This window comes from Lissotriton vulgaris, chromosome 8 (assembly GCF_964263255.1).
Source record: "Lissotriton vulgaris chromosome 8, aLisVul1.2, whole genome shotgun sequence".
In the NCBI taxonomy this organism is placed as follows: Eukaryota; Metazoa; Chordata; class Amphibia; order Caudata; family Salamandridae; genus Lissotriton; species Lissotriton vulgaris.
Genome location: NC_141696.1, coordinates 765,284,003 through 765,309,973, shown reverse-complemented (window position 1 = coordinate 765,309,973; position 25,971 = coordinate 765,284,003). Strand labels below are relative to the sequence as shown.

The window sequence follows — 25,971 nt, the reverse complement described above, 5'->3', positions numbered from 1 at the left end:
ATAGTTTAGGGAATTCTGTGTCAATGTTAGGGTTTTTCATTCCATCCCCATTATGTACCACAGTTTATATAGCCATCCTTGATGTGTTGGGATGTGCCCCGTGTGCCAATGAGGCAGGATGTTCTGCAGGGCCGCTGTTAGTGCCAGACCAATCTCTCTGCCCCTGGAGGATTTTAATGGGAAAGTATGTGCATTAGGAAGTCCTACGAGAATATAAGCAGGGAATCAGGGAGCTCTGTGTCAAGATGAGTGTCTGTGTCACTAATGACCTGAGCACAATATGGTGCTAACTTTGGACATTCCCATCGGATACATAAAAATACACCAAGGGACCCACACTGGCACCAACACTCTGGGGATCTGGATGGTTGATATTTGTGCAATCGGGTGGGGTGAGGCACCAATATGGTACGATCTTTGTTGCTGTTTCATTTTGAGAACATTGTGCTTGTGCTTTTAATCGTGAATATACAAACAAGCAAATAGACAAGACCAACTACAACCTATTATTAACTACAGCAGACACTTGGAAGGAAGTTAAGAGTTTACAGGAGGAAGTATCAGCAGAGTTATGTTTAAGCAGGTTGTGTCAAGAGGAATTAGGATGAGATTTGGGGTTCGGCAGACTGGAGACCAGTGTTGCCGGTAGACTGGAGACCAGTGTTGCCAAGTAGCCTTTTGCCCCTGATGGCAAGACATCACAATGGTCCAACACATGTAGGGAGAGATGCCATGGTTAGCTTGTTACGGAAAACCTGGTTTAAACCCAGATTTAGGGTTGCTGGTTTAAGCGCTATATCACCGGTGTGTTGTGTGCCAACAGAACGATGTGGGGAAAAGGACTACCATTACATTGAGTCACATTAGGAGGTCAAGTGGTCCTTTTAATAGGATGCAATTGGATTTAATTGAAGTGCCTATGTGTAATGGATTGAGGTATGGGCTGGTTGTGGTGTGCATCTTCTAATGATGGGTTGAGGCATACCCTAAACGAAGAAATGGCAGTCTTGCAGTCGCAAAATTATTGTTGAGAGAGTTTGGCTTCCCAACTTTGGTGGAATATGACCAGGATATCCACTTTAATAAGGAAATCTTGAGCTGCTGTGTGCTGCTTTGCAAGTGGACCAGAGACTGCATTCTAGTTACAGACCTGAGGCTTCGGGTCTGGCAGAGCAGGTTAATGGGATTTTGAAATCAAGGCTTGCCAAAGTGTGTGCTTCTATGTCATTGAAATGGCCAGATGCTTTGCGCTTCTGTTGAAGAGTCTTCACAGCATACGTTATTGAAGAACAGGATTTCCCCCTCATGAGATCATCATGGACAGGGCAAGGAGACTGCCAGCAGTGCATGCACATCGTGCTTGTAAATATCACTGATGATTTAATACTTGGCTTGGAAGGGACTGGCTGATGTGGTGCATTCTGTGTGTCATCAGGTTGAAGCTGCTACTGTCCCGCCTAATCAGGAGCAGTGCCATGACCTGAGTTCTGGTGAATGGGTCCTGGTTAAGACGCACATGAGGAAAAGCTGTCTGGAGCCTCGTTGGTGGGGGCCGTATCAAGTGATTTTGGTCACCATGACAGCTGTGAAATGTGGAGGTCTCCCCAACTGGGTACATGCTGCTCACACTCGCTGAGTTTCATGTCCCCTTGATGATATAACTGCACCTCTCCGAGAAGCAGCTGTGGTGGTCGAGAGACCACAGGAGCAAGTTAGTCAAACTGTTGGGGACCCACAAGAATTCAAGACAGCACTTGTTCAGTATGGGGAGGGTCCTGAAGACTTGGTTACTGAAGCTGGAGAAGAAACTAGGTCTGTGACTGTGACGGAACAAGATTCAGACCCAGACAAAGGGCCTAGTGCTGTTCAACTAGGAGTGGCAGCTGCCGAATGTTGGCCAAGATAACAAGAGGGGAGAGACTGATTCCGCAAGGAGAAGGCGCCCTTGCTGCTATTCCAGAAGATATTGAGAACTCTGACCTGAGTGACAGCGAAGGAGAGGGAAATACTCTCAGAAGGTCAAAGAGAGCGAGAGTACCCTGTTGGAGTTACTCTTCTCCCGAATGGACAAATTTACTTGCAAATGACCGAGAGAACGAGTTGTGGGAATTCTGGAATTATTGTGAGATTTCAGCTGAAGCTGAGGAAACTTGATCTGCAGTTTGAAATTACGTTAGAGCTTCCTCTGTTATCAAGACTATGTGCCTTGGGACATCTTATTTTGGATGTGGCTGAGCGTCCTTTCTTGGATGTAAATGAGTTCCCTGTGTTAGTCGATGAACTGAAACACTTCATTTTGGAACTGATTGTCTATGAATTTGAACCTTTTATTATGAGAGATATTAATTAGTCCTTGTAGGAAAGAAAGAAGATTCATAAAAGACACTGTATACAACTTGCTACGTATCTATTGAACTTGGTTTTGCTGTTTGCACAGATGGAAACTCACTAAAGAGACTGCAGATGCTACGTTCCACCAAAAGGTTTTGATTCTAGCGGGGAATTGGAAGCCAATACTAAACCTAAAGCTAGTTCTGATAGGCATAGATATATTATAACAGGCACTTTAATAGTTGTAGTTGTAGTATTAATCATGATGCATATAGGGTTATCTCCAGCTACATATAGGCCAGGAGAAATGAACTGTAGCTCCTACCGCATCACAACCTGCTGATAATAAAATACAGATGTGGGGGGCTACGATGTTTGATTCTGGCATATTAAGAGTGATTACTCTTCCAATGTATATTTTAGATTGCTGTAGGTATATATTGATACAATGAGTGCAAGAGTACGCAGTTGTTTGCCTCTGTAGATGAAAGCATCACTTACCATTACACTCCTTTGACTTATGGAATTACATGTAGCCTTTGATGTGCCTATTTTGCAAAGAGGTTAGTTTCCTATATTATTTTTCTAAATTTGATTTAGTGCTCTCAGAAATACCTGGCAGCCTAGCGACGACTCTGGACTTTGGAGCCGCGTCAGGCCCTGCGACAAGCTTCTCCGGTGATGCGATGGCGACTCTCTCGATGCGTCATGCTTCTCCGGTGATGCAACAGCAGGCAGCTTCGATGAACACACGCCTCCAGGGAGATACAGTGACACACTTCCTCTCGATGCTTCGCGCTCCCATCAACACGCAAATGTCTGTAGATAGAATTCCCATCAAGGAAATTCACTGGGGGAGCTGGAGGTGACGTCTTTTGTCCCTGAGACTTCAGCAGGAGGCAAGCACAGTTCAAGCCCTTGGAGAATATTCTGAAGATGATGAAAGTCCTTAAAAAAGTTCCTTCTCATTTCCTTGCCAACCAGGCAAACAGCACACTGGCAGTTAAACTCCTGCAGCTTCCTTGGTTCTTCTCCTTGGCAAAAGGTTTCTTGTTCCAGAAGTGATCTAATTTCTTGGGATCAGGGTCCCAATATTTATAACCCAAAATCATTTGTTGTCTAGTCCAAACCAGTTCCTGAGTAATTTGTTTACATGACTCTCTTCTTCCTTTCACTGTGCAGGGCAGAGACATCGGCCGCCCCACAGGAGGTAGAGCCAGCACAGTGGAGGGAAGGTACAGCTCTGGAGCACTTTGTTGATAAGATTCCTTCTCTCCTTTCACAGTGCAGGGCAGAGACATCAGACACACCACAGGAGTTGGAGCCAGCATTGTAGAGGGAAGGCCCAGCCCTATTCAGGTCCCAGGTGCAACTCCTCCCTCCAACCTAGATTCAGATCTCTCTATTCACAAGTCTGTCTCCTGGAATCCCCTAGCCCTGTCACTCACAAACCCAGACAAGGAATACACAACCTAGCAGAAGCAGGCCTTGACAGTTAGGCAAGAAAATACCTATTTTCTAAAAGTGGTATTTTCAAACACAAAATACTAAAACTAACTTTACTAAAATATGTATTTTATTAATCTGAGTTCAGGCATACTAAATTGGAATTTCTACCATGTTCCCTGAGTCAGTTAGGATTATAGGAATGTAATAATCTAACTGCCCATTCTAGCCTATAGAAATCAGGTAGCCTTCAATAGTTAAAAAAGAAAATGGCTGTAATTCACTATTGGGACATGATACACACATCAGAGCATGTCCTACCTTATACTTACAATGCTCCCTGCCCTTAGGCCTACCATAGGGGTGTCTAACATGAAGCAAAAGGAAGGTTTAGGGACTGGCAAGTGGGTGCACTTGGCCAAGTCGACATGGCAGTGCTAGACTGCACATACTTTACAAGCTGCTTCTGTGGGTGGCACAACCAGTGCTGCAAGCCCACTAGCAGCATTTGATTTACAATCCCTGGGAACACATGGCGCACTGTACTAGGGACTGACATGTAAATCAAATAACCCAATTATGGAATCACCAATTAGTACATCAATTTAACATAGGGAGCACTTGCACTGTGGCACTGTTTAGCAGTGGCACAGTGCCCAAAACATATAACCAGCAAAAACACATCAAAACAGAGGAGGCAATCCATCAAAAACGAAGCGAGACTCATGCCAAAGATGCCAGGTCTAACATGTGTCCCCTCCAGCTGAAATGTGGGGAGAACTACCCTTCCCCTTGGGGGTTCTCTTCACTAAGGTGGAAACATCTGGACAGACCATCAGCATTGGCGTGTTCTGTACCAGGGCGGTGTTCCACCGTAAAGTCCATACACTGTAAGGAAATGAACCACCTCAACAACTTTGGGTTCTCACCCCTCATCTGCATCAGCCATCTGAGGGGCCTGTGGTCGGTCTGAACCCGGAAGTGAGTCCCAAACAAGTATGGTCTCAACTTCTTCAGTGTCCAGACCAATGCAAATGCCTCACTCTCAATTGCACTCCACCTCTGTTCCCATGGAAGTAACCTCCTACTGATAAAGGCTACAGGTTGGTCTAGGCCCTCTTCATTAATCTGTGATAGAACTGCCCCCGCACCATGCTCTGAAGCGTCTGTTTGAACAATGAATTCTTTTGAGAAGTTGGGCGCCTGAAGCACGGTTGCTGTGCACATGGCAGTCTTCAGGGCGTCAAAAGCCTTCTGACAGGTGTCAGTCCAGTTCACTTTCTTGGGCTGCTTCCTTGAAGTCAGCTCAGTCAAGGGTGCAACAATGTTGCCATACCCCTTGACAAAACTCCTGTAGTACCCCGTGTGTCCTAAAAAGGCTCTCACCTGTGTCTGAGTCTTTGGGGGTTCTCGTGTCAGGATGGTATCATCTTGGGTTGCAGGGGAGCCACCTGGCCGCTCCCTACCTGGTGACCCAAGTACACCACAGAACCCTGCCCGATCTGGCACTTACTCACCTTGATCGTGAGGCCTGCCTTGCGCAGTGCCATCAACACTTCTCAGAGGTGGTGCAGATGTTCTTCCCAACTGGTGCTGAACACTGCAATGTCATCCAGGTAAGCGGCACTGAAATCCTCCAGTCCAGCCAACACCTGGTTGACCAACCTCTGAAAGGTGGCAGGGGCATTCTTCATCCAAAAGGGCATAACCCGCAACTGGTAGTGCCCATCTGGTGTGGAGAATGCTGACCTCTCCTTAGCCCCATCAGTCAAGGCGATCTGCCAGTACCCAGATGTCAAATCAAACGTGCAGAAGGTACCGTGCAGACCCTAACCGATCAATGAGCTCATCAGCTCTGGGGATGGGGTGTGCGTCAGTCCTGGTGACTGAATTGAGCCCTCTGTAGTCCACACAGAACCGGAATTCAGATGTGGCACCCGGCGTGGCAGCCTTTGGGACAAAGACCACTGGGCTGGCCCAAGGACTGTTTGAGAACTCAATTACCCCTAAAGCAAACATCTTGGAGACTTCCTGCTTAATGTAAGCTCTGACCTTGTCAGTCACACTGTAATCCTTGTGCTTCACTGGAGGACTGTCTCCAGTGTTCACATCATGGACGCACTATTCTGTGACACCAGGAACCAAGGAAAATAGATCAGATAATTGCCCCAACAGCTGGCGACAATCTTGCTGCTGATCAGGGGTCAATGTGGCAAGGAGCCTGACACCATTCACTGACCCATCTTGCTCTGTTGCAGACAGGATGTCAGGAAGAGGCTCGGTCTGCTCCTCCATTCCATCATCTGTTGCTAGGATCATGCCCACTTCGGACCTTTCTAAGTGGGGCTTCAGGCAGTTAACATGTAGGACCCGCAAAGGGTTCTTTGGAGACCACAAGTTCACCAGATAGGTTACATCACTCTTGCCCTCCACCACCTCATATGGACCGGTCCACCTGTCCTGGAGCGCACAAGGCTCCACAGGGGCCATGATCCAAACTTTCTGTCCCGGTTGAAGCTCAATCAGAGTGGCATTCTGATCGTACCATCGCTTCATCTCTTCTTGGCTGGATTCCAGATTCACCCGAGCGAGATCTCTGAATCCCCGAATCTGGTTCCTGAAGGCCAGCATGTAACTATATACATCCTGGGGCGGTTTCGTGGGAGATTGCTCCCAGCCTTCCTTGACCAGACTCAAAGGTCCTCTTACCGGGTGAGCATACAAAAGTTCAAAGTGGCTGAACCCTAGAGACTTCTGTGGCACCTCATGATAAGCAAACAGAAGGCACAGCAAGAGGACATCCCACTTACTCCTCATTGGTTCCTCAAGACCCATGATCATGCCTTTAAGTGTCCGGTTGAATCTTTCAACCAGCCCATTATCTTGTGGGTGGTAAGGAGTGGTGAACGTGTAGATAACACGACACCCCTTCCACAGAGACTTCATATAATTGGAAATGAAGTTTGTACCTCAGTCAGACACCACCTCTCTGGGGAACCCCACATGGGAGAAAATTCCCATCACTGCACGTCCCACCATGGGGGCCATCATTGTCCTGAGTGGAATGGCTTTCAGATACCGGGTAGCATGGTCTACCAAGACCAGGATAAACCTGTTGCCCATGGCTGTCTTGGGGTCCAGTGGCCCCACAATGTCAATGCCCACCCGTTCAAAGGGGGTCCCGACTACAGGGAAAGGCTGGAGAGGGGCCTTGTACCTCCTTCCACTTTTCCCACTTGCTTGGCAAGTTTGACGAATTCTACAATGAGTATCTGAACTCTTCGCATCTGAGGCCAATAAAAGTGGGAGATAAGCCTTTCAAAGGTTTTGTTCTGCCCCAGATGACCAGCTAAAGGAACATCATGAGCCAAACCCAGTAGAAAGGCTCTGAAGCGCTGGGGTACCACCAGCACACAGGCTGACCCAGGCTCAGCAACCTTAGGCTCGCTATACAGGAGACCGTTCTCCCAGTCGATCCAATGTGATCCAGACTGATCACCTGATGCCTGGTTTGTGGCCTGTTGTCTCAAACCCACAAGAGAAGGGAACTTCTGCTGCTCTCCGCAAAATTCCTCCCTGGAGGGTCCCCCTTCTTGCTGCTAATGGGTCAGCTCAGATAGGTTCCCCTGTTTAGACACTTGCTCACCAGTGGGTTCCAGGGCATCCCCCTCAAGGTTTGCCTCCTCCTGGACCGTGGGAACAATGGGGGCTGGTTTCCCGCGCCCCCTACCTCTTCTCTTGAGGCAGGTCCCTGGGCCATACTTTCAGACTCCAGGGTCTCTTGAACACTCTTAGCTGCCATAGACCGAGTGGTCACAAACGCCCACTCAGGCAGACCCAACATCTCTAAATGCACCTTCCTTTCCACCTTAGCCCAAGGGAAGCTTTCTAAATCATTGCCCAACAGACAATCAACAGGCATGGATGGCTTCACAGCTACTTAAAGAGTACCAGAGACCCCCCACTCAAAGGGAACTTGAGGCACTTTGCAATGGCTCTCTGTGTTGTTAGCTGCAACAACTGGGAAGAATGAATTGGGGACCACCTGCTCTTCAGACACCAAGTGACACTTGACAGCTGTCACACTGGCTCTGGTGTCTCTCAGAGCCTCCACTCTATGGCTATTGATGGTCACCCACTGCCTGTATTTTTTAGTGTTATCAGGCAGCTGAGTTTTTGGGACCATCTCAAAGTCTCCTAATGAGACAAGGGACAATTCTGTGGGACCCCACCCACTTTGTGCACCCATCTCCTCCCCACCCAGGGCTACACTGGCCATCTGACGGGGTGGTGCACTGGGTGGCACATACTGACCCTTTTGGGGACACTGGGGACCATACCAACGGTGTCCCACCTGCTTACACTGAAAATAGTTTACAGGCCCCCTATGAACAGGTTTACCTGTCGGAGTCCTGACTTTTTCTCAGGGGGAGGCTGGGAACCCTTACCTTGGTTCCCTTGGGAGTTACTTTGGGGCCCTTTCTGGAACTCCCTCTGTTTACCCTTGTCCCCCCCACTCTTCTGCTGGGGACCCTGTCCACCTTCGGCGGAATCTCCCACAATACCCTTGTGGACCCTGGTACTGACCCAGCGGTCCGCCTCCTCAGCAAGCTTTCTAGTATTAGTCAACTTGCTATCAATAAGTTGCTGGCGTAGCTCTGGAAAACAATTAGCACATAAGTGCTCCCTGGCAATCAAATCATAGAGAGCTAGAACATTATCCACATTGCTACCCCTCACCCAACCATCCATAGCTCTGCAAAAGAAAGATACATATTCTACCAAAGTGGTTCCCTCCAACTTCTTACAATTCCTGAACCTCTGTCTATAGAGTCCTGGGGTCAAACCATACCTTGCCATCAGTGCTTCCTTCATGTGGGCATAAGACATCCTATGATCACTGGGCAGGTCTAACAAAGTGTCCCTACCTTCAGTTAAAAAGCGGCCCCACAACCCAGCTCCCCAATCATTCTCAGGGACCTGGTGGGCCAACATTGCTATCTCATAGGCTGCAAACCACTGCCCAATATCTTCACATTTGTGGAAATCTTTGATGATATCTTTGGGAATATGTACCCAGCCTTCTGAAGGCACAGATGGTGCGCTGCAACCAGAGGGATTGATTTATAAGTCCTTGGCCTTGATTTATAACTCCCTCAACATCCTCTCATGTTCCATTCTCATTCTCTCTCTTTCCAAAGAGAACCTATTATTCTCTGTTTCCCTCTGACTCTCCATTTTAAGCTTAGCCAACTCCAGCTTGAGAGCCTTATTTCTCTCCCTGTCTTCCAGCTCTCTGGGGGACAGGTCTTTGGAAGATATACTGCCAGGTAGAGAGAGTCCCCATCCTCTGTCTAAAAACACTGGCCTCTCAATGGGCCCATCTGCATCCCCAACTGGTTCCACCACAAGATCAGGGGCATTTCTTGCTTCTACCCAGGCCCTCAGCGCCTTTTGGTAGTCATCCTTTTTAGAAATGCCTGATATACCAACTTTCAATTTCCTGCACAGATGCTTGAGTTGTTTCACAGTGTAGGTATCCAACCTCTCTTCCTCAAATTCAAGATCCACAGATGCAACAGATGCTGGTTTACTCATGGTAGTAAGAATTGGGAGTTTTCAGGAAAAAAATAACAGTTCCAAGGAAAAATATTCTGGAAAAAAGTATGTGGTCGCGTTTGGTCTGGACTCACTAGTAGTGTACATCAATCACTGTATATGAAACACAAATGCAAAGTCCAAATCCCACCGCTGCCACTAATGTCAGATCTGTGGGCCTATAGTTGGCAATGGTATTCACCTTTGTCCAAATAGGGACCCTTACTTCTAAGTCAGGATAAGGGGATTACACTCCTTAATAACCCCTGCTCACCCCCTTGGTAGCTTGGTACAAGCAGACAGGCTTATCTCAGAGGTGTAATAATCGCACATGCAGTCCAGAAAGTATCAACTATTTTAATCAAATAAATGCCTTTTTATATTAGCTTGAAGCTTCCTGTGACACTAAATATGCTTGCGAATTCTTATGTTTCTAGTACTCCCAGAAGTCAAAGGGCTCAGGGTTGTTTCTTGCACATTTCCTGGCAGTGTAACATCACTTTCAAACCCAGCTAGTGGAAGTGGGATTTTGGGAGAATAGTGACTCTAGTACTGTACACATGAATGATATCTTCTCCTCAAAGCCACTTAGACTTCCTCTTGGAGAAGATCCTGCCACCTGCTCTGTAGATCACTTTTCTCGAAGAGTAACACATTTCTATCATGTGATTAATCTTCAGTGATTTATACTGAAAAAACTGAGTGTAAACATATATAGTCAAATACTGGTCTAGTTTTCTTTGAAATGTAGGGTTACATCCAACTGACCATTTCAAGCGAGTGCCCTGGTCAGTTAAAAGATAATTGTCTTTTACCTTTTGCTGAGCTGCTTGCTATTTTGCATTAAACACAACATTGACTTTAGATTTCAGGACGTGTTGTGTTTTCTTTTTTACAATATCAAGAAACGTGATTATAAAACTTACAAAATGAACCATTAATTAGATAGAGCACTTACCAGACCTGATTGGATATCTCCCCGTCATGAAAGCTGCTCTGCTTGGGGTGCAGAGTGGTGCTGCAGCAATATGTTGAGTAAGTTTAACTCCTTCATTAGCTAATCTGTCAATATTGGGGGTCCTAGGGGAAGAAGACAACACATACTTCAGATTATAGCTCTAACATGATATATTCTCCAGGGCCATCAACCACCAAAGTGTTAAAATATTTTTTTTCTGTTTGCACAGATTCCACAATCCCTTACCCATGATTGACAAGTCTATGAGTCGAGTCAGCTTATTTAGCACAACCAGGATTACCTTCAACAGCTCTCAGTTTTTTGTTACCTGGTCTATAATTTTTCAGTTCTATGGAGCTGTCTCCTCTTTCCCTTCTTCTGGTAAATCTTGTCAAAGACATTCAGATGATTAAACTTGTGTTTGAACGGTGAGAGAATCACCAGCCCACTAGCTGAGATGGCAGACTAGTAGAACAAAGACCATCAACCATAAATAAGGTGCAATGCAAGAGACATGCTGTGACTAGTTGGCAGTTTCCGCTTGAGCTTTCAGGATGCACAATCCAGTTATCCAGTTATCTGTGCGACTGATTCTACAAATAAGAGAAATGTACCTCCCTACACGTACATCGATGTTTTGGAGTACATTTTACTTATTATTTTGGAATTTGAACAGACAGTCCCTCTGGAGTGGTTCTATAGTCCTATGAATTTTAGATCACATGAAAAAACATATTTTCACAAGTTTAAATGTAAACTGTTGAAAATTTGCATACATTAAATACAAAAGGGCTTCTGCACTCAAACTTTTCATTTTTTTCAGAGGGAAAATATTTTTTAATACGGAGAAACACCTTCCCTTTATCCACACCAACTTTAAAGTTGTTGATATCCTATTTCTTCCTGGATATAGATTTACTTTGGCTCATAGTAGGAGTGATCTAGGAGTGTATCGAGTAGCTACAAACGCACAAGTTCTTGCCCGTTCATATACTTTACAAGGAAACTCCACCGTGGGATGCACAAAAAAAACCTCTTGAAATAGAATTGCTCACATGAAAAACATTATCTTAATGTTGTAATCTTGGGGATATTTACTAAGATCTTATGCCATTTTTGTGTCACAAAAGTGACGCAAAATCTTTTTTTTTCTGACTTACTTTCCAGTGCTAAACTTGCTTAGCGCTGGAAGTAACAGGAAAGTAATGCAAGCAGCACATAGCGCTAGGTAAAGTTGGGATATATCCTGAGCAAAAAAGTTTTGTACACAGTGAAATAGACGCCATTCGCGGGAGCACCTTCCAAGTCGAATTTTTTACATTTGAGGTTGCCAGAACTATACGTGAAAATCAGGAGGCTGTGGCTCACCTTTACTACTTCCTCGGTTATCAGGACTCTAACAAGTATTATTGACCGACAGAATTTTATGGAAAATATTGACACATCGTTTGAGATTGAACTACATATTTAGAATGTTACTTGATAACTGCTCTGATGAAGCCTGTGGTTTACACCACATAAAGTGGAAACACGTGTTGGCTAGGACCCTGTTGAAGCACTGTTAAGAAAAAAAGAAGATAAAGAAGAACGCTTGTGTCAAAGTTTATGATGAACTGTATATAATCACTTTGTACAAAAAAATTTGCTCAGGATATATCCCTCCTTTTCTTAATGATAGTGTAGACATTGTCTGCATTTCTGGTATTTTGTGGATGGCCATTACCCATATCCTTGGAGCAACCAGATACTTTGAAGTTACTTTCTCATAACTCAGCCAATTGGTACCCAACCATCCATGCGCTATAGCACATAGCGCTACTTTGAATTACTTAGCGCCAAGGGGGCGTACCATAAGTGGAGCATGGGCTTTCCTATGAAACCACCCTAGGTTTCTCATGCTAAACAGAATGTACTAAACAAAGTAAACAGGGTTTGGCGTGCGAAAACTGCACCCTTTTAAAGTAGGTGCAAGGAAGGAGAAATGCTTTCATTTCTCCTTCTATTTCAAACTTTGCACGTGTGTTGCACTGTACAGCACACATACAAAGTGGGAAAAGGCTTCAAGTTAGTCTCAGAAATCCAGTACAAAACCTATGCTAGACTCATAGAGACACCCTTACACCATGGCGCAAAGGTGTCTGCATGGCACACAGCAGCTGATTTCAGCGCCGGCGCAAGGGAGAGGGGAGGAGAGTGCCTCATTTTAGTAAATTTGGCACTCTCCTCCTCTCTCCTTTTCATGCAGCACAGCATTTGTTGGTGCTGCAGTGTGCTACGTGAAAAGATGGTCAATCTCCCCCTCTATATTTTAGGGTCGGACTAGCCTACCTTTCAATCACTTTCTTAGGGTGTGGTGGGAAGGTTTTTCGAAAGTGCTAGGGCCATTTTGTGGGTACATTGTGCCTGATTTTGTGACGCAGGTGGTGTCAGGTCATGCACTGCTTGCATGCTCAGATCAGCACATGCCAGCTATTGGGCTCTTTAAAGCTCCTTCTTGTTGCAGGTATGCACATTGTCATGAATGAAATTAAATTGGAAATAAATCAGTTGAAGTGCTGTCACCCATGTCAACATCTGTCAAACCTTTTCCCGTTACCACCCCCCTGCTTCACAATGAACCAGCAGCAAATAGGCAAAATGCAGTTAAACATGCCTAATGGGGAAACAGGCTACTGTTGCTAGACCTATTGAGTGTAGAGGTGTGTATTGAAGTAATGGAGTGCTATGACGAGCATTCAGTGTTCACTGGAAAGAATTTCTGAATAAACTGGCAGTCACATCTGAAAAGCATTGACTGGAGACCCCTCCAGTGGGAGTAGTCAGACAGGCCATACGTCTATCACAGTGGCAGGAAGACCAAGAGGGGTAAGAGGCAGGGTTGATTTGTTTATTGACTGACTGAGGTTAATGAGTCAGTACTGTGTGTGGTGCAGGTGGAAAAAATCCAAAGATTTCCCAAAAGCCACAGCAAATGAATGCTGCTGTTTCTCCACAGAGGTACGTTTTTTTAATTACAAAACACACAAGAGAGCAGACTAGGTCTGAAAGAAGGTGTGCAGCTGTAATGGCGAATGTGCAACAATGGGTGCATGTATGAACGTATGTTGTTGAAAACATAGGCTGGAAAAAATCCCATCAGACCACCCTTTATGCTGGATTTCGCGTCATGTGGGATGTTTTGCTGATCATTCCATATCACAACCGACCATGTAGTGCCGCTGTGGAAATGGATGTCAGTAATCTAGCCGTGATGTCCATTGTGAAGTAGTGTTTCCTAAAGTGCAGTGCTAGAGTAACAGTGATAAATTAAAATTGACTACACAGGCGCTGTACAACATTCAAAACGCAATCTATGTGTCAAATATTAAAAACACGCCGAGTAGTATGACTACCCCATGGCGCTGTGCAGGACGGTCGACATGTTTCAGCCTGTGGGGCGTTGCCCCGGCTTTCTTCAGGACCATAGGAAAAAAGGCTACTGCAACTATGAATAATGTGTTGAGTGAAAAGGACAAATGATGTACTAAAGAAGTTACATATCTACCGGGAACCATCACAATTGAATGCCCACTGGAAGGAGAGAAGAACATCTTCTTCCTAGAAAAAATGTTTACAAAACACTATATTACACACAAGCAACCACATGAATACACAAACACCATACCAACAAAGCACAACTGCCTGAATGAAATTTGCATTCAGCATTATGTAAACAAGCATAATAGTCGACCGTCCTGCACAGCGCCATGGGGTAGTCATACTACTCGGCGTGTTTTTAATATTTGACACATAGATTGCGTTTTGAATGTTGTACAGCGCCTGTGTAGTCAATTTTAATTTATCACTGTTACTCTAGCACTGCACTTTAGGAAACACTACTTCACAATGGACATCACGGCTAGATTACTGACATCCATTTCCACAGCGGCACTACATGGTCGGTTGTGATATGGAATGATCAGCAAAACATCCCACATGACGCGAAATCCACCATAAAGGGTGGTCTGATGGGATTTTTTCCAGCCTATGTTTTCAACAACATACGTTCATACATGCACCCATTGTTGCACATTCGCCATTACAGCTGCACACCTTCTTTCAGACCTAGTCTGCTCTCTTGTGTGTTTTGTATCTCAGAGTAGGGGAGCGAGCAGAGAGGTCATTAAATATTCCCCTTGACCCTCCACATACATGTTTTGTTTTCTAGTACGTTTTTTTAATTACCTGCCAATAGGGGGCTTTGGAAAGGTCAGAGGAAGAATGCACTGCCTGGGCTGGCCCATCCACCACATGCTCTGACTTCCTGTTTAACATGGTGGTTGTGATCCCTCATCACCATTTTAGAAGGTGAACTGAATACTATCATCTGAACATAACGGGAATAGAGGTCCATCTATGGAGTGACCAGATTAGGTTAACTGCAGACCAAGAGCATGCTTGAATTTCTTCCTTCCTTGATTCATTCTCATATCCGTGTCTGTCTGCCCTAAAATGTATAAAATAACAGCATTATCAGATTGCCATATATACTAATTACCCATAATACTGTAGAACAAAAAAGAAAAGAAGTCAAACACAATAAGGTCGAGCTTTGAAAACCTGTTGTATATAGTTTATGGACTTCAAGTCTGCCCATTGCTTATGATTTGTTTGTTTCAGTGTCCTTTAAAAATCCTTGCTTCCAAGTGGGTAAACTTTCCTATTTGTTGTTCCTTTTCGTGGGTTGTTCACTCCCAAAGAGCAGTTTTGCATTACTTGTACCCCTCAACTGGTCCCAATATTAGCATCTGTTTAGGCACTACTTTTCCCTTTCTCTAAGAGCATTTCACATGAATGCTTGATGTATTCAGTGGCTCCAAGCTACGAGTTTTGTAAATAGGCCTGTATTGTCTCACGACCCCCTCACTGCTTCAGCCGTACCCCACCCTCTCCCTTCTCAGGTGCAGTAAATGAGCAGCTGGATAATGGAGTAAACAGGCCTGTAAATACGGTTCTTTTCTTGTCACATTTGCACACTGTTTTCCAAGGGTGCCCAGCGCATGATGTCAGTCTAGACTTTACTATGCAGTGCTGCGGGCCGCACCCAAGCACAACTCGTTTGGCTTTCCAAATGTGCTTAGTCGACAGCTGTAAAATATGTCCTTATCTTGTTTATTTATCGCTCCAATATTAGCCTCTTCATCTTGGAAAGGCAGAAGTAATGCACGTATCATCACCCAGTGGCCAGTGAGGGCCAAGCAGTATTGATAGTCCTAAAGCTAGTCCGCTATCCTAATCATACTTTCAGGCAGAAGTTACCTTAAAATAAACTGAAATCACGTTTCTGCAAAGCAGCATTGGCAGAGCTACATTCCAAGTGTGCCGAAGCAGCTGCTTCTGGTCCACCGGCTCAGTCACTGCAGCAGGAGGGCACTCACCTTGGAGCAGTTTCAAGGGGCCTGGCAGGAGTCCATGCTATCGGGAGGTGGCTTTATAATATTTTGGCTCTATGATGAGGTACAGATTTTGCACTTTAAATGTGTTACTTGGATGGAGTTTACAATACTTTTAATGAAACAGCAAGTGTTTTTTTTATAAACACATTTTAATAGCATTTATAATAAGACATGTATAACAATATTAAACAACTTACACCACTACCACCACCCTCCCTTAAGTCCAGTCTACATTACAATATGTATACAACACTCATTTATTTGGCAAATTACATTCTAAAAATGTTCTTGCCCAGAATCATCACTCTTTTTTAAATCTTTAAGGGAATTTAATAAATGATCACATGCACAAACCTTGTTAATTGATCCTCTTCCTTTCCTCGTATCACTATACAATAATACACTCTCATAACCCACCAAATGAACCAACTCCACTTCCCATTTTGATACCTTAAGGACCCTGGGAGTCTTGTAGTTCATAGTTATTTCACGTCTTGCAAGCACCTTTGGAGTGCCCGTTGTCCCTTTCCCCACATAAGGAAGTGAACCAAGCAAAGCCAGGAGAGTGAGGTGGCACTCGGGGGCCGTGGAAACCCTGGTTGATCATTACTCCTGAAGGGATTTCATCAGTTAATGTGGCCCATGATCTAGCAGCCTCTGGCAAGCTCCTGCCCATTCCCTTCTGGTTGTAGCATGAAGAAATATAGGAGGAGGATGGCAGCGCCTGACGCTAGGTACGGCTCACAGGACAGAGTCTGCCTTTAACCTGTAAATGTGAAAAGCCTGCTGCCCACACAGTGTTCGTCTTACTTGACAAGCAGGCACTCTTGTACACCCTAGCCCCCTGTTGGCACTGCAACCACATATAACACCCCAGAATGAGATCAAGCATGACAAGAGGTAAAGTGTTAGTCTCCAAAAAAAGAAAGTGGGAGGTAGCATCAGGAGAAACAGCATCAAAAAGAAGGGCCAAAGGCACAATAATCAAGATTTCTTCATTGTATACCAGTGACCTGGTCATGGGGAGGGGCACAGACATAGCAGAGAGTCTACAGGACAAAGGGATGGTAGAAGCCCATCAAAGTCTGGAACAGATTAAAGGACTGACTCTTCCGTCTGAAAAGCCGAAGATAATTGACTTTTTCCTAGTCATTAAGCAGACAAGGTAGCAGGGCCCTAGCTAGGGGAAGCAATAGCTAGTCTAAGGGGGCAGTTGGAAACCCCACTCCTAGCCCCAGCCTATTTACTAATGTGGCTCCCGAACTCTTAGTTAATTGGAGCAATGTGGCCACAGTGGAGACCCCCTCACAGGCGCCATTGTTGCCAATGGTCCTAATTTCATAAACATTGTCCCTATAGATGGTCAATTGAAAATGAACCCCTTGTAATGGGACAAGGTAATGCGGTACCAGCAGGACTGGAACCCCTAGGGATTCAGTATCTACTTATGACAACTTTTGCTCGACATCAAAAGATCAACTCTGAAATTCTTGACACTCCAAAGATCCCTCAGTTTGTGTTTCACTCCTCCCCAGTGTTTAAGGTCAGCAGTGTTAAAGAGTCAGATTTGCCAAAGGAGAACAATATCAATGAAACAGGAAGCCCCAGCCACAAGAAGACACTGGAGGGTGTTTGGGCAATCCCCCAGGGATGGTACTCAATCAAACCGCAGGGGCAGAAGAGTATAACAGGGTTTTGCAAACTATGACAGGTTCAAGTAATATGTGTGGGGCAATCTTGAACTCAACACAAGCGACAGTCATGGCCGTCAGACACCAAGTAAACAAAATGGCTATAAAGGTGAACCTACTCAATACCATGGTAGACTTCATCTCTGGAATCGATGACAAACTCGAAAAGAAATGCCCTGATTATTAGGGTACAAATGAACCACCTTTGGGGAGAGGATGTGGTCTAATGACTAGGGTGGTTTACCTTGAAGCTGGGGAACGGATTCGAGTTTTGGCAGGGATGCTTATCATCCTGTGATTATAGCCAAATCACTTAATCTCCACATGCCTAAAAAAATATGAATTTGTCCATCTGTAACGTTACTAGTTCTATTCTAAAGAACTCTGATACCTTCAGGGCTATTGCATGCTATATAAAAACTCCCCCCAAAAATGACTTTACTATATGTTCCTGCATGAAGGTGGTTGATAGGATGGTAGGAATTTTGAGGGAAGTTAAAACCAGCCTTGCCTTAAGGTGTGCCAATGTAAAATCACCAATTAGCACCTCCATCTGTTGGAAGCACTGTCAGTAGCCCAAAGGTAAACTGGGACTAGTGAGGCGGATGAATTGACCTCCCTGTGGCTTTAGCAGATACAGTGGACCCGGGAGCAGGCCAGAGAGGAACCCTTACCATCCAGAGAGGAGACCTCAGAATGCACCGGGATGCAGCACACATGCCAAGTCCTCACGAAGATGTAACTTCTGTACCAATTCAAATGGCACAAAGGGAGTGAAAGCGTACAAGGAAGGGCAGGAATTAAGCCTGCCCCAGACCTGCAGGCTCCATAGCCGTAAACCTAACCAAGACACATGCGGGAGAAGAGACCAAGGCAGAGATCCCCCTATGGGATAGTTTCTGGCTGACCGAATCTGTGCCTGCAATTAATGCGCCCAATGCTGGGCTCATATCCACAGTAGGATGCCCCTGGTCAGGCAAGGAGGGCAACTGAGTTAATTTAACCAGTCCTAGCTAAGGCAGGCAACCCTGAATTGGAGAGGGAGGAACCTCTGAAAGGTTAGGAGGGCCAGAAGGAGGGTTGCCAGGCCAGAAGACTCAAGGAAGAGGCAACCCAAACCTCAACCACTATAAACCTCACTTCCCTGGAGATATGGTCAGAGTTAACCATGTATGTGGCCCCCGATGCAGGAAAGGGGACACCCAGTTAGCAAACAGAGTCAGCAATCATTGACTAAGGGGTGGGGAGGAACCTCCCTGAAGCTGGCAATAGTTATCCTGGATCAAAGGGTGTGCTCATGCTAAGTTAGGTTTGATTGATCCAAAAAACATAGTGATGGAGAGTGACGATCTGGGATGTCAGATTCTATGGATCCCAAAGTGTAAATCTCTGGGTCCACAGGATGTATGAAACTGCTCAAGTATCCTAAAATTAATAAAGGATTTACCAGGCCTAAACCACTTGGTGTTAGATGATATGCGTGCTACTAAGTTTCTACCAGCTAGAGGAAGACAGTCCTCTGATCCTACCCTTGCCACTTTATCTGCCCCACACCTTTCCGCCCATGTTTTTGAAAGAAAGACGTTGCAGAAGTCTTGGGGCATAGAAGTGATAGCCTTCCAGGGAGATCGATATCCTCACCCGCTGATAAAGCAGCAGCACTCCATCAAGATCTCAGATACCACCATACCAGTACTGAGAGGTGCTACGGGGGGGTTATTCTCCTCTGGACCACTCCATTGGTGTGCCAAGGCACTCCAACATGACAATCGAGTTAACGAGTGGACAGGGATATCTTGAGCACTTAAGAATCACAATAAAGCATGAATCCCAAAACAGCTGGAGCTGACTGCCTGAAGCCCTATCCAAGACAGTAACAAGTAAAGACTGAACTGCAGTACAGTCGGCGGCCCCTGAATGGGATGGTCTGACCATCTGCTCCTGGAATATAGGGGTTTGCAGACACAAATTGAAGCTCCTGCTGTTATGGACTACCTAAGTACATTCGATATAATAATGATTCTGGAAACCTGGGCCCAACTTAGGGGCCCATTAGGATGGGGGCGGGCTTTAGTCCGCCCGCCACTCTAGCAGTCCTGGGACCAGCCGCCAGCGGTGCACAAGGCCGTTTTACCGGCCGAAACACATCATGACTGAGAAAATGATGAGAGTAAATTAAATCTTTAACACACAAGCAAGAGGAGTTTGTGCATTCTTCATCACCCTCTTGGAGGGTAAAGAGCGCTATACTTGTGTGTATATAAATACATATATATATATATATATATATATATTCACTAAAAAACCATAGGTTTGACACCAGTTATAGTTAGCTGGAAATTTTACTGACATAAAACCATTGAAATTCCCACGTTATAGTTAGTTGGACTCACTATAACTTGCGCGCCTGCAATGCACTGCTGATGACGTCACATATTACATCACTGATGACATGGTCAGTGACATCACTCATGACATCACTGATGACACCATCCAGTGAATGTGTGTCTTTCTGAAAAATAAATATGTTTTATATATGTATATGTAAAGGTCGATGGAAGAATAAATGTTTAAATAAGTGTCTTAATGGATGTTTTTTTATTTTTTATTGATTGGTTAACTGGCTTATTAAGTGTATCTTAGTGAATACATATATTAGCGAGTATTGTTTAAATATTTAAATGTTTGTATCAGTGTTTCACTTTGTGTATAAGTGGATGCATGGGTTGGTGAGTAGCTACATGTGTGTGTATATGGGTTATTAGATGTTTTCTTTAGTATCAGTATGAGTGTCTGTATGGTTTGGTGGGGGTGTTACTTAGCACATAGATGCATCAATGACTGACTCACTGTTTGTATGTGTTTTGAAGACCGCATATGTGCAGGACTGTATGGGTGGATGAGTGCGTATATGTGTGTGTTAGTGAGTGAATGACTGTCTCACTAGTGTCTTTATCAGTAACTACATATGTTTTAATCTAGTATATGTGAGTATTGATGTATATAAGGGAGTATATGTGAGAGTGAGAGATTGAAAGAGTTCTTGTTTAAATAAGTATGTGTTTCTATAAGTGATTGTTTAAGAGAGTAAGTATGTGTAAGTTTCCTTAGAAGTAAGGTGGTAGTGTGTGTATAGCTGTATATGCAAATAAATGGATGTTCAATAGTTTATTTGCATGTGTGATTATGTGTGTGAGTAACTTTTGGATGACTGTCGGTGTGTAACAGGATGTATAGGTGTTTCACTACATATGATGAGTGAATATATGTATGAGTGACTATATAGAACTGTTGGTGAATGAGTGGATGTGTATATAGATAGTGGTATTACTAAATTGGTTGTTGTAACTGGTATGGGTATCTCTATTTTTTTTTAAATTTTAGTTTCTATTTTTGAATATGTGTTTCAAGGGTTACATTACACTGAAAGGAGGTCTGTCACTCTGTCACAAGGATGGTGTCATCAGTGATGTCATGAGTGATGTCACTGACCATGTCATGAGTGATGTAATATGTGACGTCATCAGCAGTGCATTGCAGGCGCGCAAGTTATAGTGAGTCCAACTAACTATAATGTGGGAATTTCAATGGTTTTATGTCAGTAAAATTTCCAGCTAACTATAACTGGTGTCAAACCTATGGTTTTTTCAGTGAATTTAATAGGTTTTTTAAATGCTAATTCCTAACTATAACTGGTGTGAAACCTATGGTTTTTTCAGTGAATATCATAGGTTTTTTAAATGCTAATTCCTAACTATATAAGGCCTGAAACCTATGTTTTTTTCAGTGAATTTCAAAGTTTTTTTTAATGCTAATTCCTAACTATATAAGACCTGAAAACCCACCAGGAATCTCCAGTATGCGCCAGGGGACTGCATTGCAGAGAGGTGTAATGAAGCCATGCCCCTTTTTACACCTCTCTGCAACGCAGCCCCGGTGCATGTTTGAAGAGGGGGAACTAATTCCCCTTGCATACTGGGGGCCCCCGGGGGCCAACTAGCCCACCTGGAACCTCCAGTATGCGCCAGGGGGCTGCATTGCAGAGGTGTAATGAGGCTATGCCCCTTGTTACACCTCTCTGCAACGCAGCCCCCTGCCGCGTTTGCAGAGGGGGAACTAATTCCCCTTGCATACTGGGGGTCCCTGGGGGCCAACTAGCCCACCAGGAGCCTCCAGTATGCACCAGGGGGCTGCATTGCAGAGAGGTGTAATGAGGCCACACCCTTTTTTACAGCTCTCTGCAACGCAGCCCCCATGCATGTTTAAAGAGGGGGAACTAATTCCCCTTGCATACTAGGGGTCCCTGGGGGCCAACTAGCCCACCCGGAACCTCCAGTATGCGCCAGGGGTCTGCATTGCACAGAGGTGCAATGAGGATATGCCCCTTTTTACACCTCTCTGTAACGCAGGCCACTGGCGCGTTTGCAGAGGGGGGGACTAATTCCCCTTGCATACTGGGGGTCCCTGGGTCATATCTGCCCAAACACCGATATTCCGAACGATTGAAAATGACTTTTCTTGAGAAACATTTGGATTTGGATTATCATGTCCTATACTTTGGAATTTTTGAAAGACTGACTTTGAGGATGCTATAAATTACTCAAGTCTGCCCGAATTGTGTGGGTAAAATTGATACCTAGTCACTTTGAATAAGAATGTACTTACGTCTCGTCTAACATTTGGAAGAAATATCTAGTTATATGACAACAGGATACCGACATAACTTGAAGGAAATAAGAACGCCATGAAGAAGTTCTGTTGTACAGAACGAAACGTTTCGGCTGGTTGTGGTACATAAACTTAAGGAAAATAAAAGCATTTGAATATACACCAAGATTCAGCGCTTCAATAAGGACTGTAAGTGATATGATTTGATTGGACTTACTGTGCAAGTGGTGCTGTGCCAAACTTTGGAATATTCTCCACTACTCTCTACTACTTACTCTCTCCTACTCCACTGCTCTCAAATACTCACTCTCTACTACTCATTCTCTACTACTCTACTACTCTCTACTATTCTCTCTCTACTACTCACTCCCTACTACTCACTATCTACTACTCTCTACTACTCACTCTCTACTACTCTCTCTCTACTACTCACTCTTTACTACTCACTCTCTACTACTCTCTACTACTCACTCTCTACTTCTCACTCTCTACTACTCTCTACTACTCCCTCTCTACTACTCTCTCTACTACGCACTCTCTACTACTCTCTACTACTCACTCTCTACTACTCTCTCTCTACTAGTCTCTACTACTCACTCTACTACTCACTCTCTACTATTCTCTCTCTCTGCTACTCACTCTCTACTACTCTCTACTACTCACTCTCTACTACTCACTCTCTACTACTCTCTACTACTCACTCTTTACTACTCTCTACTACTCACTCTCTACTGCTCTCTACTACTCACTCTACTACTTACTCTCTACTACTCACTCTCTACTACTCACTCTACTACTCTCTACTACTCACTCTCTGCTACTCTCTCTACTGCTCTCTACTACTCTCTACTACTCACTCTCTACTCTCTATTACTCACTCTCTACTCTCTACCTCTCTCTACTTCTCTATCTACTAGTCTCTACCTCTCTACTGCTACCTCTCTACCTCTACCTCTCTACCTCTACACCTCTACCTCTCTACCTCTCTCTACACGCACACATATACACATATATATATATATGCATATATATGCATATGCATTTATATATATGTATGTGTATGTATATATATATATATATACATACATATATAAACATATATAATCTGTATATCTATATAAATACAAATATAAATGCATGCATACATATACATATATGCATACAGATGCATGTTATTTACATGAAAGTTTAAAAAACACTAATAAAAGCAAAGCTAAAAAGCCCCCTCATTACAAACAGAATGGCTTTAACTTAAACGAGGGCGAGATCTATTGCATTTTCAATGCTTGTTTACTTTGGTTCCATCAAGAAGGCATTTAGATGTGTCACACATTTGCCATAAATTCTGAATGTTAGCACTCTAGTTGCTCATTAGATCACTGTAGTAAAGCCACTGCTCACCAGGGAAGTCTGCTGCTGGTATTCAAAGTGCATGTTTCAGTCTGCATGTCAGAATTTTTTTAATGATATAGAAGAGGATTTGAGAAGTCACTCAAAATGATCCCTAATTTTTCTTTCTGAAGCACTAATCATACTTTCTATGGCAAAATGAACCCCCTCATTTTGTTCCTTTTTAAATATATGTTTTCAGACTTACCACTTCATTCCAATCAAGATGGCTTCTGGTGTGCCATACTTTTGTCATAAGTAAGACTGTTAGCGCTCTAGTTGTTCTTTAGAACACTCTGGGACATTCTGTCATTGGGCTATACTTGGGCTACATCTGGGTGATATTTGGGCTACATTTAGGCTCTTTTGTCTCTGGTGGCCATCTTGGGAGACTGTATGTCAGAATTTTTAAATGAAATTGAAGAGGATTTGAGAAGTCACTCAAAATGGGCCCTAATTTTTCTTTCTGCAGCACTAATCATACTTTCTATGGCAAAATATACCCCCTCATTTTGTTCCTTTTTAAATGAAATGTTTTAAGAGTTACCACTTTATTCCAATCAAGATGGCTTCAGGTGTGCCATACCTTTGTAATAAGTAGGACTGTTAGCGCTCTAGTTGTTCTTTAGAACACTCTGGGACATTCTGTCATTGGGCTATACTTGGGCTACATCTGGGTGATATTTGGGCTACATTTGGGCTCTTTTGTCTCTGGTGGCCATCTTGGGAGACTGCATGTCAGAATTTTTTAATGAAATAGAAGAGGATTTGAGAAGTCACTCAAAATGTGCCCTAATTTTTCTTTCTGCAGCACTAATAATACTTTCTATTGCATAATATACCCCCTCATTTTGTTCCTTTTCAAATTAAATGTTTTAAGAGTTACCACTTTATTCCCATCACGATGGCTTCAGGTGTGCTATACCTTTGTAATAAGTAGGACTGTTAGCGCTCTAGTTGTTCTTTAGAACACTCTAGGAGGCTGCAGTAGAACACAAAGGAATCAACTGACAGTCTCTGTCCTTGTTGGATGTACATGTTTTACTGAGAATGTCAGACTTCATTCTCACATGACTGAGAAAGATAATATGAATTTACAGAAAATATGCTTTTAGTTTAGCTTATAGATCCCCTTCCAAACCACTGTGGGAAAATCATGAGATATTAGTTTTCTTTCAAACATGATTCATGATATCACAGCAGAAGGCTTTTTCACATGGTAAAATCACCTTAGAACACACCACAATTCCTAAAATGAGTATGGTACCATCAACAAATGATTTATAATGTAACTAAAGTCCTAAAACCCTCTATTAACTACAATGCTTTTTAATGAGGTGCTATCATGTATATTGGTCCCAAGATGGCTGCCAACACTTCTTGGATGAAGTGCTGACAGCCAATCAGATCAGATGTGTGGTTAGGCTCCGCCCAGATATATATATTTTTTTGAACCTAAATTACTCAAAATCCAGTGGAGCACATATCTTGAGACATAGCAAAGGCACATCGGGCTACCAGTCCCTACAATTTTGCCAGGTTTTGTGGAAATCCATTCAGCCGTTCGGGCTAAAAGTGAGTCCAACCGCCCTATGGAAATTAACATGGGGAAAACACGTTTTGGGACCCCCTTTTCTCTCGGCCCCCGCTTGACGAATCCCCCCAAACTTTCAGCGCAGCGAGGCAAATTTAAGGAAAATTACAGGCAGATTCCTCAACCGGCGCCAAAGTTATTCCCAATAGAATGTTGCGGATTTCCTATAGAAAACAATTATTACTATAACTACCTACTGGCAACCGCCAGTAGGTAATATATATATCTTACAACATTTGAGAGCCATGCTCCATAATGATGCTGCTTATCCCGTGGCCAGGCATTTTGCCAAGTGCCATAACAGAGACATTAATTGTCTTTCTTACTTTGTAATCGCCGCTGTCCCAAAATCCAAACGCGGCGGGAATAGGGAAAAGAAGTTGAGACAGCTGGAGACCAAATTTATACTTGAACTAGACAGCAAATGGCCGAGGGGTCTTAACAACTCGGAGGATATGTACACATATCTGTAAATAACTGTGTAAAAACTCTGTAAATAGTGATTTTATACGTCTGTATTTGCACAGTATACTATAGTAGCGAATTTGCACTTTGTCTTCAGCCCATGTGTATATTTACACATTCTTTCCGCTATACTCACTGTCATGACTCTCCTCTGTCCTGAAAATAGCCTATATTGACTTTTACAACAAAACATATACTTCATGGCTCTTTCCATATATCCTATGGACACTGGTAAAATAGTGACTTCAATAATTAGTCATATGAAAATTAATGTTTATGTGTATATAGTAATATATAGCTATGAATTTTCAACATTGGCTAACAAGTCAATATAAATTGCACGTTGAACACTTTATATTTATTACCTTTTGCACTTTTGCACAAAAGTTTAGCACT

General features: G+C 43.8%; 1 protein-coding gene across 1 annotated transcript in view; it reads right to left on the bottom strand.

Annotated features, from left to right (window-relative positions):
• The window catches only part of STS (steroid sulfatase), a 2,049,623-nt gene that overhangs the window by 1,769,761 nt on the left and 253,891 nt on the right, over positions 1-25,971 (bottom strand). Inside the window, exon 3 of the mRNA XM_086934659.1 lies at positions 10,334-10,455. Coding sequence (XP_086790785.1) covers positions 10,334-10,455 — 122 coding nt within the window. The remainder of the gene's footprint in view (positions 1-10,333; positions 10,456-25,971) is intronic.